Raw genomic sequence first — 19,770 nt, 5'->3', positions numbered from 1 at the left:
GCCCTCGTCCCTACGTCACCACATTCACGCGCATCCCTTGGCTGCACACACAGAGAGGACCGCCCCTTTATGCCGTTCTCTCTCCTCATTGGATAAAGGTTGTAGGATACAAGGAAAGTTTTCTCCTGGGCTTACAGCAGAGCAGAGTGACTGACAGACCCGTGTTTCAGACCAAACACTCTGATGCTCATGGTGATAACAAGGCTGACAGTCTCCTGGGTCTGCTGTGTAGTCACTGAGCCGAAGCTTTTGCACAGCAATACATTTGTGCTCAAGTGTGGTGTGTGTGTGTGTCAGTGTGTGGGAGCACATGTGTGACCTCTGACCTGTTCCTTGGCTCAGCAGACACAGACCTCTCCTGTCTGCTCTCTACACAGCGTCACTTCAGATGAACTTGTTCCTGTTCTCCAAGCTAATCATGCACCAACAAAGAACCCACAGAAACAGACGGCTCCACTGTGATAAAAACACACACACGTAAAAAAGAAATGTTCCCCCGACTCGTTGTCTACACCAGACACGTAAGAGAAGCAAAATCAACAGCAGTGGCTGCGTGCACCGAGTTGGCTCAGCCATGCGCTACAGTGCAGTGTGTTTCACTAGCGCTCACAGACTATTGTTAGTGGATACAGCTGAGAGCTGGACAGGGAGATGGGGGGGGGTTAGTGTGTATTTTCACACACTTTTCTCTGTAAGGTTGTTTTTAGTCTTACACTGTGGCATCCACATGAAAGATGCAGCAAACGGTAACGACAGAAAACGAGGTGGTAAGAAAAGTTCAAACCCAGGACTTTCTCACCTCTGTACTGACCAATCACAGCATGAACTGAGTCTTGACAGAACAGACTGACCCTTAATAGGTCAGAGTGCTGTGTGTTACATTAATGTATGGCATGTTGTCACCTGTTCCTCCCTCCTGATGGAGTATCTTCAATGACAGAATGAAAAACTGCTGCATGTCCAGTCTAGACAGGAGATTTACCATCACACTTTTACAAATAGTGTGTTGTTGAGTAAGGTTTTTTTTTTTATATTCTTGACAGTGCCGGTTTAATCTTATCATAGTTATTATCAGGGTTTATTAGCGCAAGTGCTATGGCTGGACATCTGTGCGCCACAAGCAGAGCAGTACTGACCAACCAATGGAAAGCAGCAGTGGTGAGATGTCACACAGGGAAGATGAGAAACCAGTTTTCAACAGTTCCTCTCCTTCCATAAATACAGCTGTGTTTAAGCAGCTTGCAGCTCTGCTAGAAAACCTACTTGCATACGTGTGTCAGAGAAACAAATGCTTCCTCTTGTTTCCAGGTCTCTCTATCTCTGTCTTTTTTTATCAGTCTTACCTTCCCTCCACGTCTTTTATTTCAATCTAAATTCTTCTATAGCAGCTGTTATCTATTCCTGTCATTACCTTCACATGGTCCAGTCTGCTCTGCTCTGTAGCTTTTCCTCTCACATGTTTTTCTCCTTTGCTCTAGGATTCTTGTGGCGTTCAGACTCACACTGTGGTCACACTTCATTTTTACTCTCCCCTCTGTGTTTAATTACTAAATCTCCCTGATGCGCCTTTAGTGCCTTAACAGCAGTGAATGGACTTAAACCAGATGAGAGAAATTTGAAGTGCTTCATTTCAGATGATTGTATCATCCTTTCTACAGACAGAGGCTTAGTTGACATTTTTCATGATGTGTTATTGAAAGTGTGACATTCACAGTCACACTCTTGTTATAAAGCTGGAGCCAAGTGAGGACTGAATGACAGAGCAGTGTTTACAAAAGGAATTTAATTTGACTTCAACCAGACATCCACGATTTGTTGCGTGTGTGTGTGTGTGTGTGTGTGTGTGTGTGTGTGTGTGTGTGTGTGTGTGTGTGTGTGTGTGTGTGTGTGTGTGTGTGTGTGTGTGTGTGTGTGTGTGTGTGTGTGTGTCTGTGTGTGTCTGTGTGTGTCTGTGTCTGTGTATTTCTACATGGGATACAAAAAAAAATACTTAAACATATTGGTACAGGGCTAGATATAAAATGACCATGGCTACACTTACTATAAATACACAGATAAATAACAAAGACTGGCAGAGTGACAACATTGTGAACATTTGGCCTGAGTAGAATCACACCTCTTAAATTAACTTTCACAAATAAAGCCAAAGATATTTACATACCAAAGCCAGCTCAGCCATAAGCACAGAGAACAAACACCTTGTTGCATCAGTTCATTTTTGTCGGGGGTGAAAGGAAAACCCCACAGGTCCAGGCAAACATCCCAGAAACAAGTAGACAGTAGGTTCATCATGGCCTGTCATTCGTTTGTCAGGTATTCTAACTGGCAACACAACTGTGGATTGCATTATTTGTATGCTATAGGTTTAAACATCCCAGTACATCCAGTTGTCCTTACTATGGGCAACTCTACCTTCAATAAGACATTAGCTGCTCAGAAGAAATGTCATGTCTGTAGTAAATGACCATTTCCCTTTATTACATACACAGTTTCAACAAGAGTGAGTAAAATAGGACACTTATGAGTAATACTGAAGGGACCGCTGCTGTCCAGACAGAAGGATGGAGGGGAGCAGGTATTTATAGAGGCCAGTGGCATCAGTCTTCATTTCCATGTTTGAGTCAACTCTGGAGCTAGCCACTGTCATTATGGTCTGGCTATAAACACGTGCCACCGTCACTTCCTCTACTGTCTTTTGTCAGGGCACAGTTGATCCGTAGCAGGGAGCCTGGGTCCTGCTGTTACAGTATGTGTTGTTTATGGGCAGATTAAGATAAGGAAAGAGACTGAGGTGCTTTTTTGAAAGAAACCAGAGTCGGAGATTTCAATCAATAGGTCGGATCATGAGACGCACCGACTTCAAGGAGTAAAAACCTCCTCCGTAGTCTGCCCAGAAGATTCCATCCTGAAATTTGCTGCGGTAAACTCCCCCGCTGTACCACACGCCGTTCAGGTTGGTCTGGCCACAGGCGTTGTACCACCAGCCTCCTTTATGGAAGTGGGCGCAGTTCCCTAGTGGAGAGAGATGGGGAAAAAGATGAGTGTGATGGACAGACAGTGTCATTACAGTGCAACTAGAGCCACAACAATAATAGATTATTAAATGAATCATCAACTATTAATCAGTTTTGTCCAAATCCAAATTCTCTAATTTCAGCTTCTTGAATGTGAATATTTGAGGACGTCATCTTGTGGTTTGGGCATTTTTTTTACATTTAAAGGGACAACGAGGAGTTTCTATTTGGTTATAAAAAAGTCTCACATTAATGTGGATGAATCTACGTTACCACTTGTTAATGAGCCCATTTTCGATAAATAAATTGTTTTGTCTCTATGGTTATTTTGTTATTATTAGTGGTGGTGGAAATGCTGGTCGAGCCGACCAGCGTTTCTTTACTTTCGGTTTCGCGGCGAGTCATGAGAATAACGCCGCCGAATCACCGTTTATGGTGGGAACTACGACGGTATGTGATCGTCTTCCAACCTCTGACTTTAATTCTTGATGAATGAAAACATGAGTCTGTCTTGCACCGGTCAAAGAATTTCACGGTGCGCGGAGGCTCATAAATGTAGTGTGGAAACACTTTGCTTTTCCAAAACTCCTCATTGTCCCTTTTAATTGAGCAAACAACTAATCGGTTAATCGTTTACATAATTGACATATTAACGGATAATGAAAATAATGGTTAGTTGCAGCCCTAAGGGCAACTAATATGAGAAATGTGGAGATGATGTAGCATCCACCGTACCAGAAAATGCATCCTTGTCGCGGTCGAGTGTGGTGAAGTGTTTTCCGTTGTGGCTGCTGAAGGAGTCCCCGGCGTTGCCCTGGTAGGTGCCCAGCCTCAGCCGGTAGCCCTCGCTCTCTGCCTCCAGGTGGAAGCTGCTGTACTCGGCGTACACCTTCTTCCCTGTCCAGTCCTCCAGCTCTATCATCAGCTTGTAGTCGCCTTGTTTGGCCAGGTTGTAGATGTTGTCCAGTCCCAGCCAGTGTTCACCGTCTATGTTACCAAAGCCTTTCTGTGGAGGAACAAGCACCACAGTTTCATCTGCGGTCTTTGTCAGAATCCCTTGGGCATGTACTACTGACCAGTGTTAATTTAAGTAAGTTGACACTGGGTTAGCCAACCAGTGTGGTTTCTGAAATAATGTCCAAAAAACACAGGTTGGGAAGATTTTTACCATACGCTGCATTTAAGGCAGTTTGCAGTCATTTAAAAAGAAATTAAATCTGCTAAACTGCATTTCCTTCTCAGCCCACCAGGGCTCTCTGACTGTATATCTGTGTGTAGGTCCTTCCTGCACGCACTTCTAAGAGGGGGGAGTGAAACAATGTCAACAGAGCTCTCTAAAGAACCACAACCCTGACCCAATTTATCAAGGGTCTTAATAAGCCTTGCCATTTAACCATATTAAACCTACGGGTCCTGTTTTACTAAACCTACCTTGTAGTTGTCCCAGTTCCGAAAGAAGTTAACCGAGCCATCTTTCCTCCTTTGCAACACCGTCCATCCTCCGTTGTCAAGGCTGTGTTCACACCAGGCTTGTATCAGCCGGTCGCTGCCGTCGATCTTCAGCAGGTACATCCCACTGGTGGTGTGGCCCGCCTCCCGCACCTGGTAACAGTCCCTGAACGGACCTGGGACGGAGATATGGTGTGGAATTGACCAATAATTAGTATCACAGAGTACTTAGCATTTGATAATAAATTAAGATGACCAAAACAAAACTTCCTACATTGTACATTGTATTACATACAATGTTATCAAAAGTTCATAACACAAATGTCCACATTACAGTTTATATCTTTAACTTTGTTGCTGAAGTAACCTTCTGTCTAAATCCTAGTCAGTTGAAACTGTCTTCTGATAAACTAAGCCATACTGTGTTTTTTGTGTTGCATATGCAAAAGTCATCATCATCACTCTGGAGGCTAACGACAGCAGATGAGAAAAAAGGGGAAGAGAAAGTTGAGAGGGATTCTTTGATACATTTGAGGAGATGTATCATTGTGGCCACATTCTTTGGAAAACATCTTCTTTAGTTCCAAACATGCTGCAGTCTGATATTCCACAAACAGGTATAAACTTACTTTAATGATCATGAAAAGCTCTGGAGAATATTCACCTGGAGTTTGTCTGTAAAGATGAAGTAGCTGAACTTAACTCCAGCACATTTCCTCAGTTTTTCCCTGGGTGAATATGTGTTAAATCAGTATGAACACAGCCATTGTGTGAGCGCCTCCAGGGCCTGGATGGAGGACGGTTTCCTCAGCTTAGTATGGGAGCACATAGGGGCCCAGTGTCAGGCCCCCAGCACAAGTGTATATTTTACCAGCAATGATATGTCTCCATGAGACCTGTAAGTAATAGGGCTTCTCTTAACACAACCCCCCCCCCCTTCCTGTCACTTCCTTGTCAGTCTCTCTGACCACTGCTCTGTCAAAAATAAATCCAGTCATCAAACGTTGGTGTTTTAAAAAGGCCTGAACTAGACCAAACTGTGGTCAGCCATTGTCCGTCTGCAGTCGTAGTGAACCTACATGGAGGAGAACCTCTTAGTGCTGTTTGGTCATTCAGTTTTGTCTGCTGAAAAGGTGTTCAACAGCTTTCAAATGGAAAATGAAAGGAAATTATAGAAGCAGAGCAGCTATCCGTACAAAAGAATGGCTTGAGTATGTTTACTGGTCCAGGACCAGTCTCAGCCTAGTAAAGGTGAAACGTCTTCCTAGACAAATAACCAAGTCCAGTTGTGTTCGATTTAAATTTCCTTGAGATAACTATGACCTGGACAAATGAGAATATTCACAAGGAAGAAGAAGGACTGGTTTCTGGAGGATCAGGCACAGACTCTGGACAACCTCAGAAAACCAAATGACACCTTGGATTGAAATCACAGTGGCTGTTTCTGATTGAATCAGATACCAGAGAAAATATTTGTTGCCTCAACCTTCTCTATCAATCATATTATGTCACTGATTTCACTGCCAGCATTCAAACAGACTTTTTCACTGATGTATGCTATGTGTGATTTGATCCATTTAACTGTGTGGTTGTCTAACCCTGTCAGCATGGCCCACCGTAGCCCTCTGGGCCGTCCTGTAACAATACACGTCCTAGCAGTTGGAAACAGCCAGTCACAATACAGAGGCCCTGGCTAACTTTACATTTAAAGTCATTTCCAAGTAGAGCTCTAACTTTGTAAATTGGTTTCATGCTGGAAACAATCTCAGTCAGATGTTAGAATTCAACCGTGTGTGTGTGTGTGTGTGTGTCTGTGTGTGTGAGTAAAATAACAAGCAGCCTTATCCATCCTACTAGATTTTATCAGGGAGGATGGTTTTGTTCAGAGCTCTGAGACTTGACGGATTAGTCCGTTCCATGTGTGCTCTGTTTCAGTGTAGTCTACCTCTTCATTTCTTGAATACAAAAGAACAGAGTTTTTTTTAATCCATGTACACACACTGTTCAAAGCTGCTACTGTTCAAGGAAGCCTTACCCTCATTCAAATAATTCCATGCATATGCTTAGTGCTTTACAGTCAATGCAGGCAGCCAAACAGGAATCAAAGGGATGTCTGATTTCATTGCTTCTATACAGTAGCATGCCAAGGATGAGCCAACTGTGCCTCAGCAAGATCTACTGGTGTGACAAATTGTAAATTATAAAAATGGCTCTTGGCACTATTTTAAAGGACATTTAATGTAGCTTAGTTTTCTTTTCCTCAAAGAACCCATGATAGTTTTACAGGTTTCATTCACTTAATCCTCAACCGTCCCTTGCCACTTTTAAATAGCTACATACCGTCTGAGGTCAGCGTCCCCTGTGGTGGTGGAGGGTTGATCCCGAAGGGGCTTGCAGTGGGCGAGTCCATGCGTGATCCTCTGGGAAAGGCCCGGTTGTTATTGTCCCTCTGTATCTCATTTGTGAAGCGGTTATTGACGGGTAAATTCTGTGGAACCACTTGTACCAGCGGAGGAACGGCGGGCAGCTCGCCGCGTCCCATCCTCAGACACTGGTCCTCCAGCGCGGCGATGAGGACGGACTGGTTGTTGACCACGCCGGCCATGGTGGCGAAGCGGCCCTCCAGCTCCTTGTACCTGGAAGCCAGCCTCATCATCTCGGAGGTCACGTTGAGGACACGGTTCTCCAGCTGCGCCAGCTCAAGAGAGTTATCTCTTTTCCTGATGATCTCATGCAGCAGCTGCATATAGAGCTGGGTCACCCTGGAGTTCATGTTCCTGCTCTCTTTCCGCAACAGCTTCATCTCATTTACCAAGTTACCATCCACGTCCACCACCAGCTGCAGCGTCTCGATTTCACGCCGCTGTTTGCTCAGCACCTCCCGCACATCTGCAATGTCCATACGGGTCACTCTGTCCTTGTCTGGTTCGGGGCCCGTGGTGCTGGCACAGATTGGACCTGTTGACAGATATGAATTATTTAGGGGATTACCGACAATGTGTTAAAGGGATAGTTCACCCAAAATTCAAATTGCACTCATTATCTACTCACCCTCATGTCGACTAAGAGCTGTGAGAATTTTCAGAGTCCTCCGTTCCTTCTCTGAGTTACGGGGGGGTCCGTGCAGCAGTATTTGTATACTGTATTGAAGCCCCGACATGAGAAATTGTTCCGCCGGTCAGTGCAAATCACGCGAGATTTGCACTGACACAGGAAGAGCAGTGAACTGAGACACTGGGAGCTTCCGCTACAAACAAGCTTAAAATATAGACTTATTTAATTTTTTTCGGAACAATTTCTCAGGCTTCAATACAAGAGGGACATTACAGACGAGCAGCATGGAGGTATTTGGATGTTTTTTGGTGTGTTTTTTTGGACAAAGAAAGTTGGTATCCATTGACAACCATTATATGGACAAATATTGCTGCACGGAGCCCCCCGTAACTCAGAGAAGGGACGGAGGACTCTGAAAATTCTCACAGCTCTTAGTCGACATGAGGGTGAGTAGATAATGAGTGAAATTTGAATTTTGGGTGAACTATCACTTTAAGGGAAAAAAGTATGAAAGAGATAATAAAGGCCAGTTCTATCAGTGAGAAATGAAGACAGCGTCAGCTTTTACTGATAAAAGAAGGTTTCATCTGAACCTGTGATTCTCTGCTCAGGTACCAGGAAGGTGTAGGAACACTTCTTGGCATCAGGATCCTGGGGAGCTCTTCTGTTCCTGTGGAGAGTGGCCTCTCTGGTCCTCTGGGCTTCCCTGGAACTCCTGCAGTAACTTTCCTCCCAGAGGGAGAGGCAGAGCACAGCACACAGGCTCCACATCAGCCCCTGCATAGCTGCTGGCTGGTCGGATGAATAGATGGACAGGTTCTGGTGCTCCCGCTAAGTCCTTCCAGGCCCTCCTGTAAGAATACAAGCCCTCAGGGGTTAGGAGTTGGAAACAGCCACCTCTTTGTCTACACAGGCTAACAAAGAGAATGTCAGCCTCCGAGGTGTTGATTGTATACTTTTCAAGAGCAGAGGAAATTAGTGGCATTACTATTTTAAGGAAAACGCATTTGACACTTCTGCAAATATCCACAGACAATCAGTAATTGTGTAGAAGAGAGTTGCAGTGGCAGAGGTGTCAGGTCTTTGTTCCACATCATTTTTGTTAGTGTGGAAAAAGTGAAAGAGAGAGATCACATCTTCTGACCAACCAGAACCTAGAGGTCTGCTTTCCATCTCAGTGAGTTCCCCTGCAGACTGACACCCCCCTTCTTTTCTGAAGTTGTGTTGGTTTTCCCCCCTTTAAGAGGGCTGATACGTGGTGGCTGTGTTTCTTTGGCCATCTTTGGTAAAGGAAAGAACAATTTGACTCTCGGACTACAGAAGATGTAGGAGCAGGTATAAACTCCCCCACTCTCGTTCACCTTAATGATCTTTACAGGGAAACCTTCCAGAAATCATTTTTAGGAATCTGGGAAATGATCTGAATGTTGGCCACAGGGAGCTTGGCCCAGGATTATTTTTAAGGTTGTACTGTAGTTCCTATCCCTTCAGTGCTCAGTTGGTGTTTTTTTTAAATAGCCCAGTAAGTAATGTGCTGCCCCAAGGCTCTGATTGGTCAGATGACTAATTCAGCCTTTTTATCAGCATCAGTGTCAGGAGAATGATGTAGACCAGTCAGAAAGCGAGTACACTCTGTAACTGCGCTATCATTTGTACATATTTTTTCCCTTCTCTCTATCCAGCAATGATTCTTTCAACATACAACATTACATAATAAACCATTCCCCCACTCAACTGACATTTCCAGTCTTCAAATTTGTTTAGATGCAATTTAAATGCAGAATGAAATGAGTTGAGGAACATTTTAGTTTCAGTTTAAGTCTTGTGGCTCCTTAGTTTGGTCAAAGTGTCCAAGAGGAGGGGTGAGGACCCCCCCCCCTTATCCTCTACCACAGTGTATACTACATACAGTACTTGTACAGTAACGCTCATTGACTCATTCACTGCTCCACATGTCAAACAGTAAGGCTTAGTAGGAGGTGTCATTTGTTTCACTTGAAAGAGTTCTCACACACACACACACACACACACACAAACACACTTGCGGTTGCTACAGAGCTGTGGGAAAAAAAGTCAAGAAAACAGTGTGTTCACAGTTTTATCCAGCCTTGTCTAATTTGAGGAGGGGGGGGGTCTTGGTACAACCTCACCTCTTTCTTATCCCCGATGATTCTAGTTCTGTTTCTCATCAGTGCATGAGCACAAAAACCTCACACTCAGACGTACACACTTCTCCATTTGACACCCTGTAAGACGGCCTGGGCTGTCTAGCTGTCCCAGTCCGCTCTATCACTCCTCACAGTCAGTCTTTACTCAGTGCCACATCATTAAGTCTCACCTCCACTCTCAGACTCTCTGTGTGTCTCTGTGTGTCTCCCATATGATGCCATTGCGGTTCTTTGAGGAATTCTGGCTCTTCTGTCATTTGGATCATCAGCGGCGCTACGGCGAGTGTTGCAAATCTGTATTGTGTTTGCGTACTCTCGCTGGTATGCGTACGCTCGTGTGTCCATCTCTATGATTGAATACTGCGTGTGCATGACTGTCCAGGGACGTTATTCATTTTCATGGCGGTGTGTTTTTCCAGCAGCCGCTGTGTCTGACAGTGTAACCAGGTACTGTATCCTTGCTGACCTCGGTGAGAGCTGCTAATGGCTTTAACAGCAGCATCAGCAGTATCAGCTCTCTAGTGAGTCTTCTCCTCCAGACTGAGACTGGTTTTCTGAGCTTCACACTCAGCATTATCTACAGGCAGGCTCATCTATCATCTATCAGCTGCCACCTCCTTCATGTTCAAACTTTTTCTTGTCATCCTTCTTCTGCATTCCCTCTCTTTCCTCTTCCCTGAGTCTGACTTCCTCCTGGGTGGTGGTTCTTAGCAGGAGGGGCTAAGTCTCTTTCTTGGAACCGTAACATATCAAAGACATTCCAGTGAGCGTGGAGAGGTCACCGGTGTGTTTTGAGGGTACAAGGTTTTACAGTGCTTCCTCAGAACAAGTCCAGCAGCTCCTCCTTTCCATCTCAACAAACCAAAACCAAACAGCGCTGAAGGGCCGAGGAGCTTGGAGGGTTATTGAGCGGAAAAGATGAAGTGCTCCCCTGTGGGAGTAGAAACTCCACGTGTTTAGCTTCACATACTATGGTGAAGTGTTTGTGTTTTGTTTTGCAGATTGGAAATTTTGATTTTCATAAATTTAAAGCAGAAGTGAGTGATATATTTGTGTTAATATAAGTCTTAAATAGTTATATCTTCCGACAGCAATCACTTACATAGAGTGTTTGGACTGAAACACGGGTCTCTCAGTCCCTCTGCTCTGCTCTGAGCCGAAGAGAAAACATTTATCGTATCCTACAGTTTTTATCCAATGAGGAGAGAGAACGGCATGCAGAGCTGTGTGTGCAGCCAAGGAACGCCGTGAATGTGGTGACGTAGCGACGAGGACTGTTATGGTGCGTTCAAGGAAACTCGTATTTTTCCGACCGTGAAGTCGTACCAGTTCGATCTGGTACGAGTTCACCGGTCGGAAGTTACGAGTGGCCGTTATAGTGACTTTCACCGGTAAAACAGGTCGGAAAAACACGAGTGGGTTGCCTGGAACGCTACAAAGTCGTAAGTTGTGACTTGAAGCTGTAATTTACGATTTCAAAAGCCTGCCTGGAACGCAGCATTAGCCAAAACGACCGGATCGCTTACTTCTGCTTTAAGTAAAAATAAGAGTAAGAGTAAATTTCTTATTTTTCACATCAGTGAATTACTATAATTGTTTCTAAATGAATGTAAGGAGCTTTTAACTCTTGTTTCTGAGAATGAACTCTTTGCTTTTAGGGGTTAGGGTTTCCTTCTTTGACAAACAGCTTGTGTCCAATAGGATTTTAGAAAAAAGACCTGAAAGTAACCAGTACTTTTCAGCCTTCCTACAAATTAACTCGAGTAAAAGTAAAAATATTTGTCTTGGAAATGTATTCAAGTAAGAGTAATAAGTACCAAAGAAATCTAATACTCAAGTAAATTTACTCCATTACTGTCCACCACTGCATAGAAGGCAACCAATAAGAACCCATGTGTGCCAGACTACACAGGGTTCATAATACAACCACTGTGCTTATGGTGCATGCACGTCTGTCAACGCACAGTAACTAATCTAGTTGTATGCATTGCTTGTGGCTGCGTGTGTGGGGGTAGCGTGTGCGCTGGCATGAATGGGCAACGTTCCTTCACATTGTTGTGAGTGAGTGAACATGGAGGAGCAGTGACTGGTGTGGACAGAGACGACAGAGACAGAACAAGGGGAAGGGATGAGGAGCGATAGAGTCTGAGAGCGAAACAAAGATTTAGAGAGATGTCATAGATTGTGGTGGATTAAAGATGACACTAACAGAAAGTGGGTCAGGGCCTTCTCTTCCTTCCCTTGGCCAGGCATCCTCAACATAATATGAGACAGAGCCTTTGATAGATAAAATACTCATTCCTTTCCTGTCTCCTTTTTTTTATTTTCTTTTTTTACCCTTGACAGATTTGCACTTGTTTATCAGCCTATTTCTCTCCACTTTATCACTGTACTCTCTTTATCACAGCTGAATACCTGGGGCAGAGATCTGTCCAAGTCAAGGACTGTGACGAGACAAATTGAAACTAAAGTTGTATTTAATATCAGTGAGATAAATTCAGTTTTCTGGCTCAGCTCTTGTATTTCACAGTGAACGTTACGTGTGTGGATAAAGGATTTGAAGCTGGCCTCTGAGTCTGTTTTGGCAACAGTAAGAGCTTCATCAGTCTTCCTTAATTGCACTGCTGGGTTGTCAACCCTCTAATAGTCAGGCTATTAATAGTCAGGAGACACATGACAGTAGCTTCTTAATTGTCCACACTCCCCTGAGTCTGTCTATCTGTGTTTCAGCCAGGCGTTAATTTCCTCCTGTGGCTGTTATTGGAACAGTCTGAGGCTGAGCCCAGACAATATTTATGTGTCGCTTTATTCCTCTGCTCTTTCTAACCAGTAACCACACACCCCTTCATCTAAAGGAATGGACATGTGAATGGTTATTTGACTGTTTTCAGTCATTGAAGTAACTTGATCTTTGTGATCTTCTAAACACAAACTTCTAAATCTGCCATGTGTGTTGTTTCTGGTTCTGTTCTGTTGTGTCGTTACTCTTCAATGCAGCTCTCTGACTTCAGCAGCAGAGGTGATTTTCTGAGATCCAGCTTCAAATGTTATAATAATTAAAGAGCTCAGTGCCATGCTGCTGACAGATCTGCAGACTGCGTCATGCACACACACACATATCCACAGATACAGGAGGTGGAACAATACACACATACCCCAGACCAAGACAAGCAAACCAAATGGGATGGATTTTCCATCCTGAACAGATACACAGAAGATGCAAACCGGTTGCTAACTAACTATGCCCAGCTTGATCCAGCTCTGAGCCAGCTGACTGGGGTTAGGGTCACTTGTTAGTGGGGGCGCTGCTTCCTGTGGAGGCTGGCTGTAGTGTGTGATTGCTGCGTAGCTCTGTGCCGGAGCGGGAGACGAATAATTCATGCTTTTTGCATGTTGTTAAAGAGGAAATGAGCAGAGAGCTCATTAAGCAGGACGACAGCGCTGCTTACTTAACTCTCAGACAGGAAACATTGGTTGTCGTTGCCTCAGAGGGACAGCCATATGTCACACTTGTAACTTCCACTTACACTGTGTGTATTGGCACAGAGTATGATGTAATCTGAGCCAAGGCAAGCAACTGTTTGGAGAAATGATTCATAAACAAGTGCTTTAAATGGTTGCTATGGAGATTTGGCTTCCTGCAGGTGGTTAGAAATGAAGGTGCTCTTTAAAGGGATAGTTCAACATTTTGGCAAATTGGCCCATTGCCTTAATCCCTATAGTCATAGCAGTAGGTTTGTTACCTTTAATTGTCGGTGCAAGCTGTTTTTAGAACGGCGGAGCAGAGCGGCAGGCTGCTCAGGGCTATGCTATGGAGGCTAAAGGAATTTCTTGGTTTTCCTCATCAAACTCATCAAATACACAATCCAACAACTCCACAACGCTGTCGTGGACAAGTTGTGAGCTGCAAATTACCACACTATGAGATAACACAACGTTACCAGACAGAGTTGTTTTAGAGGTAAATTCATGCAAAACCGCTGATGCGCGTTGCGTTCAGGGACAGTTCTTCATCAAGCAGACTCTGTATTTACCCTGTATTTACCTCGAAAACGGCGCCGTTTCGTAATGTTCCATTATTATCTCATAGCGTGGTGAATGTGCAGGTCACAACTTGTCCACAAAAGCGTTTTGGAGTTGTTGGATTGTGTATTTGATGAGTTTGATGAGGGAAACCAAGAAATTCCCTTAGCCTCCATAGCATAGCCCTGAGCAGCCTGCCACTCTGCTCCGCCGTTCTAAAAACAGCTTGCACCGACAATTAAAGGTAACAAACCTACTGCTATGACTATAGGGATTATGGCAATGGGTCAATTTGCCAAAATGTTGAACTATCCCTTTAATGTCACCATCCTCCAGGATTTCTCAGCCTGTTGGTTCCATCATGCAGTAATAATAACAACTACATGATGTTCCCAACACCAACATCAGTACAACAGCTGATTCTTCTTAGAGGATCTGACAGTCAGTCTTGATAGTTTGTGTGTGTTTTGTTGCACAGCCACATTAGTCTGTCGGATGCAAGAGCATGAAGTCAGACTGAGATTGATGTGTTGTTGCCAGAGGGATGGTGTGAGTGCGTTGTTTGTTTCAGATCTCCTGGTCAGTGTCTTCTGCAGTGATTTAGCGATTCTGATGTGTCAGTGTGTAGTCTGATGGATTGCAGTTCAAGCAGGAGGGAAAGACTTGGACAAAACGGATTTATTTTCATAGCCAATGTATTTCCCAGCCTCAAAATCCCCCGGCTTCCACTCCCCCATCTGGTCCTCAGACTTTCCCACAACAAGTCCAAAATGCCCTGAAACACACCATCACAGAGAGAGAGACACAGAGAGAGAGGAAAAGTAAAAACAAAAGGGGGATGAGTGAAGGAGAGGAGCAATAATAAACAGCAGCTCTGCTTTACATCAAAACATCTGGTCTGAAAGCAGCCGGTCCCAGTGTTAGTCCTCCCAGCCATTCATCCACACGTGATGTCATCAGCCACCACTTTTGTCAACAGAGCCCAGTTTCATGACCAGTCAGATGTCCCGACCTTCAAACACTCAAACCGAGGCACTGCTCGCTCACTGAAACAATCGCTTCCAGAACCACAAGCAGGCAAATCCAAGAAGAGAAGGAAAGTCAGAGTGAAGAAATGGCTGAGGAGTGATGTGATGTAGAGGGGAGCGCAGCGTGAGTGGGGAAGTCGTAAAAGTGGTGACATTATGAAAGAATTAATGATAAACAACAACAACAGCATGCAGCAACACAATGAGAAGATCACTGCCATACGAAAGGAAAAGAACTCATAAAAGCATCATCAATGAAACTGGAGCAAAGCTTGAGAATTACAGCAAACACCTTGTGCCCCAGTATTAATGGTGCTGTTGTATGCCCCCCACCCCCCATTAAACTGGCCATGTTGAACTTATTAAAAGGAAATCAAGTGAGGTACAAAGAGCTAGAGCAGGATTTTCCTTTCTCTGCATAAGCAGGAGCCCCCACACACCCCCACTAGAATGTAAAAATGAAGGATGAGGTGGAAAAATGTGTCTGATGAAGTGGTTCAGTGTAAGAAGATGTTAGCCTGACTTTATAATACAACCCAATAATAACTCCAGAGGTGATTCCCACCTCCTGCTTTCTAGGCACTGTGATGCTGCTATGAGCCCCCCCCCCCCCCCCCCCCCTGCCTGAGGCACCAGAGGTTCCCATCTGGATCCCCTCCACTGTGGTGAAACTCTAGCCATGTGGCTGGTGCTGAGGTCAGAGGTCTGTATGTGGGGATTAGGCTGCAGCCCCACCCTACCCATCCACTCCACAGCCCCCGCAATCAATCGCTCTTTGTGGCCAGTGGGTCCCCCCACCACCACCACCACCCCCTCTTCTTCTGGCACAACACATGCACATAAACACACACACACACACCTGGAGCACAAACACTCCTATGTTCTTCTGCTGGGGCTGTGAGGGGGGGCTGGCCAGAGTTCATATGAGGCCGTCAATCTGTGGCTGTCACACTGATAGATACTGAAGATAAGGACCTGGACCCTGACTCATGGTCTTACCCCCCCCCCATCACAGAACACAAACACAGCTGTCTCCCCCTGTCATCTATCAGCCAGGTTTACACATCATCAGGTTCTGGTCTGGTCTGGTCTGGTCTGGTCAGGTGGCTTTTCTCTCTGTGCATGATAAACTAATAAAGTGGCACTTAGCTTTGAACCCAACATGGAGGGTGTAGCACTAGAGAAGAGCTGGAGGAGGAGCGGGGGGGGGGGGGGGGGGGACACCGTTAAAGTTAGTTGTTGATTGTTAGGAGACGACCAGTCAACAGAGTGTGTCCTCTGACACACGCACATGCTTTCTATTAGTTGAATCAACACGTACACACACACACACCAATCCTGCTGGCTCTGCTTAGCTCCATGCCTCTCCGTCTCTTGTCTGTCTGTCCCCACCTCCTGGCTGACCCTGTCCTCTTATCTTGACCTGTCCATTCAGCTGTGTCCCAGCTCTCATTAGGGGGATTCTAGGATTCTAAATGAGCTCCACGCTGCAGAACAGCCTTGTGTTAAAAAGACCATGGGGTCGTTTTAATATTTTGCAGCTTTTTTCTCTATCCAGAGGCAGTGCAGATAACTCCCTGACTCATGATGCAGTGTTTAATGAATTTGATAAACTGGGTCCAACTGGTTCAGTTGTTTTGGATTTAACTAATTCAGTTCAGTTCAGTTCAGTAAATTTTATTGTCAATCACACAATGTAACTGACAGTTACACAGGGGATCGAAATTACGTTTCCCCAAACTCCAAATGTGCAATTTTAAAAAATAAAAAAATAAAAAAAATGTCAACATACATTTACCACACATATATGACATAAAAGCACAAATATACTGACAGAGGCCTACAGTATGATGTTATGGGGAGATAATAAAGTGCAATGTGAAAAGTGCAAAGTGCAGAGCAGCAAAAACACATGTGAACAGCACAGTGCAGGGGCTGTGCTTCTGCACAAACGTGTGTGTGTGTGTGTGTGTGTGTGTGTGTGTGTGTGTGTGTGTGTGTGTGTGTGTGTGTGTGTGTGTGTGTGTGTGTGTGTGTGTGTGAGTGTGTGAGATCTGCGTCTACTACTATATGTGGCTCTGTGTTGCTGATAAGATCAGCTGAGCTGTCCCACACACAGCCCCAGGTTAAACACTGAGATATCATTGGCTGCATGCCCATTGCCCCAAAAATCTAAATGAAGAAGAAAAAAAAAAGAGGCAACCGTGCGGTTTGCTGCTGCTTGGCTGAGTGAGCTATCAGTCTCCTGCTGGGTTACAACTCAGTGTGACAGGCTGGCGAGGAGAGGGCAGCGTTAAGCAGCTCTGACAGCCCAGCCATGCACCGCCTGAATGCTGTTTATTGGCTTGTCCAGGGACACTTTAAATAATAAAGACATCAAACAGACTTTCTGTGGTGATTTACACTCCAGGGTGAGGGTTGAGAGAATTCTTAGTTTATGTGTGGACTGGTAGTAATGAGCCATTTTAAGTTTTTTTTTTTTTTTTTCTTCCCAGCCCGTGTTTCCAAGTTTCAGGTGTATCCGAGGGCCAAGCACAGCGGCTCAGCACACAATGTTCTGGATATTTCTTGGACAGCTGCGCCTGCCTCCTCTTTATCTTTTTAACTGTCTCTCCACTTTTCCAGCCTGAATTATTGGAGGTATTGGTATTTTGATTTATTACTCCGGGGGGAAAAACCAGCACGAAATGTTGTCTGACCTCATTTTGCTTTTGACTTCTCTGGCTCTCAGGCTCTCAGGCTCTCAGGCTCTTTGAAGGTGTGTGTGTGAGAGAGAGAGAGAGAGAGTTTGTCTCGTGTTGGTTTACAGCATCCACAGATGTGACTTTGTAAGTGAACAGACTATTTTCCACAGGTCCCACCAACAGACCTGGACATAAGTGAAAACATTTGAAGGTAATTGGCCAGTTGCTGATAGTGAAGTGCAGCGGACTGATGTTATTAAGTGTTCAAAGCTTTTACCTTCATGGCAAGGTTATGACTGCAGGGTTTTATGTCTGAAAGAGGACGTGGTTGGGATTGTGTTACATCATATCATCACTTTACTTTTAAATCTGACTCTGTGAAGACGACTTGAAACAGTCTGGTCACTTTTAGGGATTCAACAAACTCCAATGTCTTGTTGACAGTTTAGTAAGGTGTGTAGTGAGACTGGTTGCTGCAGGTTAACTGGGCTCAGCTCCTGTTAGCAGCCAGGATCAGATGGTGCTGTATTAGGAAACCAAAAGCCAAGAAACAATAAACAAGCCAGGCTGGAGAGCTGAAATCTCTCCATCTGATCACATCCATCTCCCTCAAGTCTTTAACTGGAATGCTCCACTTTTCCTTCTCCTCACTTTTTTCCGCTTCCTCAGCTTTCTGTTTCTCTTCAGGGTCAGTCATAGTGTAAATGAAAAGGGTCAGCTTAGCAGCATATACAACAGACTAAACAAAGGCAACAGCAAAGATGAACAACTCCCGTTATTAAAGTTTTTTTTTTGAAATATTGTTCTGCTAAACATTTCTTATTGCATAACTTGCATCACCCTGGAAAGGCCCAAACCAGCCAACACCATACTTCCTAAAGCCTTGATCTTCTATAGACGTGTTAGATCTATATACACAGTAGAGTGCTCAGTACATCCCAGTGCTCAGACTCCAGAGGAAAGCCAAAGAAGCGTTGCTAAATGTTTCTGTCTGCAGCCGGACCCTGCAGTCACGAAACGTCCTAACCTCTCCAACCTCTCAGCCAGAGCTCTCACAGCTGCTCAGACCCATCCACCCATCCACTCACACAGACACATACACTCTGGAAACAGAATGAACTCAGACCACATTTACCTTTTTGTTACCAGCTGAGTGGAAGGAGGAGGAGGAGGAGGAGGGGGGGGGCTGTTTCCTGCAGTTATAGTTTCACCTGTGTGTTGTATTGTGTCTTCACCGAGCTGCAGCGCTCAGGAATCATCTCTGTCTCTTCTTTGTCCCGGTCTTCTGAGCTGCTTGCCCCTCCACTCCTTCCGTCCCAGAGCTGAAAATGACCCTGCTTCCTTTAAGATGTCCTCCTCTCCTCGGACTCAGCTGTCCCGCGGCTCCGGCATGGGCATGGCTCAAAAGCTGGCCACTTCAACGGACTGAGCTCAAGCGACTGATGCTTTGAGTTTTTCACAAAGGATGGGGGAGAGTAGAGGAGGGGAGGGGGTGGAGGTAGAGAGGGGAGGAGAAGGGGGATGACGGTGTGGGAGTTGGAGTTGGAGATTGCCTCTTTCTTTTTCTTTTTTCCTTCTATTTTTTTTTTAGAGTGGCCCAGCCTACTTCTGATGTCACTGATGGAAAAAAAAGACAGAAAAGAGAATAACAGAGCTGCCTCATGAAGTTTGTCCTCATGACTCTTATGAGGAAGAAGTGAATCCAGACACAGGAAGAGGATGTGTTTTAATTAGTGACATTTAAGAAGTGGTTTCACTGAGTGTTAGTCTTTGCACCACTCTGACCCCCTTCTTTCTCTGTTACAACCCAAAACTCTGGTCTTTTTCCATCCGCTTTGGGGAAGAAGTGATTGTAATGCTGCTGAGGTTTGTGATGAACTTCCTGTTGAGTTTCAGCTGGGTGTGTGAGAGCTGATGACTGGAGTATTTGTAACATCTCTTGTAGATGATGGGCTGAGGAGAGCAGACAGCTGGGATGTCTCCTGCCCTCTGACCATCCTTAGCTTTCTGACTTTCAACTTTTGCCACATGTAAACACGCCGTGTCCCCTGACCACAGCACACATCTGCCTGTGGGTGTTCCTGGCTGTATGGATTTGTGCATGACTAACCGCTGTTATCCCTGACGTGCTCTCAGAGGAGCAGCTATCGCCGTTAAGCCTCCAGGATCCCCCTCTTCCTCTTTTTCACCCCCCCCCCCCTCTCTCTTTTTAACCCCCCACAGCTGAGTCTTCAAACGCTGTTAAAGGGATAGTTCACCCAAAATTCAAATTTCACTCATTATCTACTCACCCTCATGTCGACTAAGAGCTGTGAGAATTTTCAGAGTCCTCCGTTCCTTCTCTGAGTTA

At 45.0% G+C, this 19,770-nt stretch overlaps 2 protein-coding genes across 4 annotated transcripts in view; one reads left to right on the top strand and one right to left on the bottom strand.

Moving 5' to 3' along the window:
- Positions 1-19,770, top strand: part of ralgps2 (Ral GEF with PH domain and SH3 binding motif 2) — a 90,122-nt gene that overhangs the window by 56,626 nt on the left and 13,726 nt on the right. The window lies entirely within an intron of this gene.
- On the bottom strand, positions 1,895-18,866 carry angptl1a (angiopoietin-like 1a). Its single transcript, XM_083970646.1, has 6 exons — positions 18,556-18,866; positions 8,111-8,368; positions 6,804-7,421; positions 4,446-4,639; positions 3,750-4,020; positions 1,895-3,012 (listed from the first exon to the last, which is right to left on the bottom strand). Exons 2-6 carry the CDS (start codon positions 8,298-8,300, stop codon positions 2,825-2,827), a joined length of 1,461 nt encoding a protein of 486 aa, XP_083826772.1. The 5' UTR covers positions 8,301-8,368; positions 18,556-18,866; the 3' UTR covers positions 1,895-2,824.

The sequence above is a fragment of the Trachurus trachurus genome, assembly GCF_905171665.1.
Source record: "Trachurus trachurus genome assembly, chromosome: 4".
In the NCBI taxonomy this organism is placed as follows: domain Eukaryota; kingdom Metazoa; phylum Chordata; class Actinopteri; order Carangiformes; family Carangidae; genus Trachurus; species Trachurus trachurus.
The sequence above is the reverse complement of the archived record's forward strand: the minus strand, read 5'-3'. Positions and strand labels throughout refer to the sequence as shown.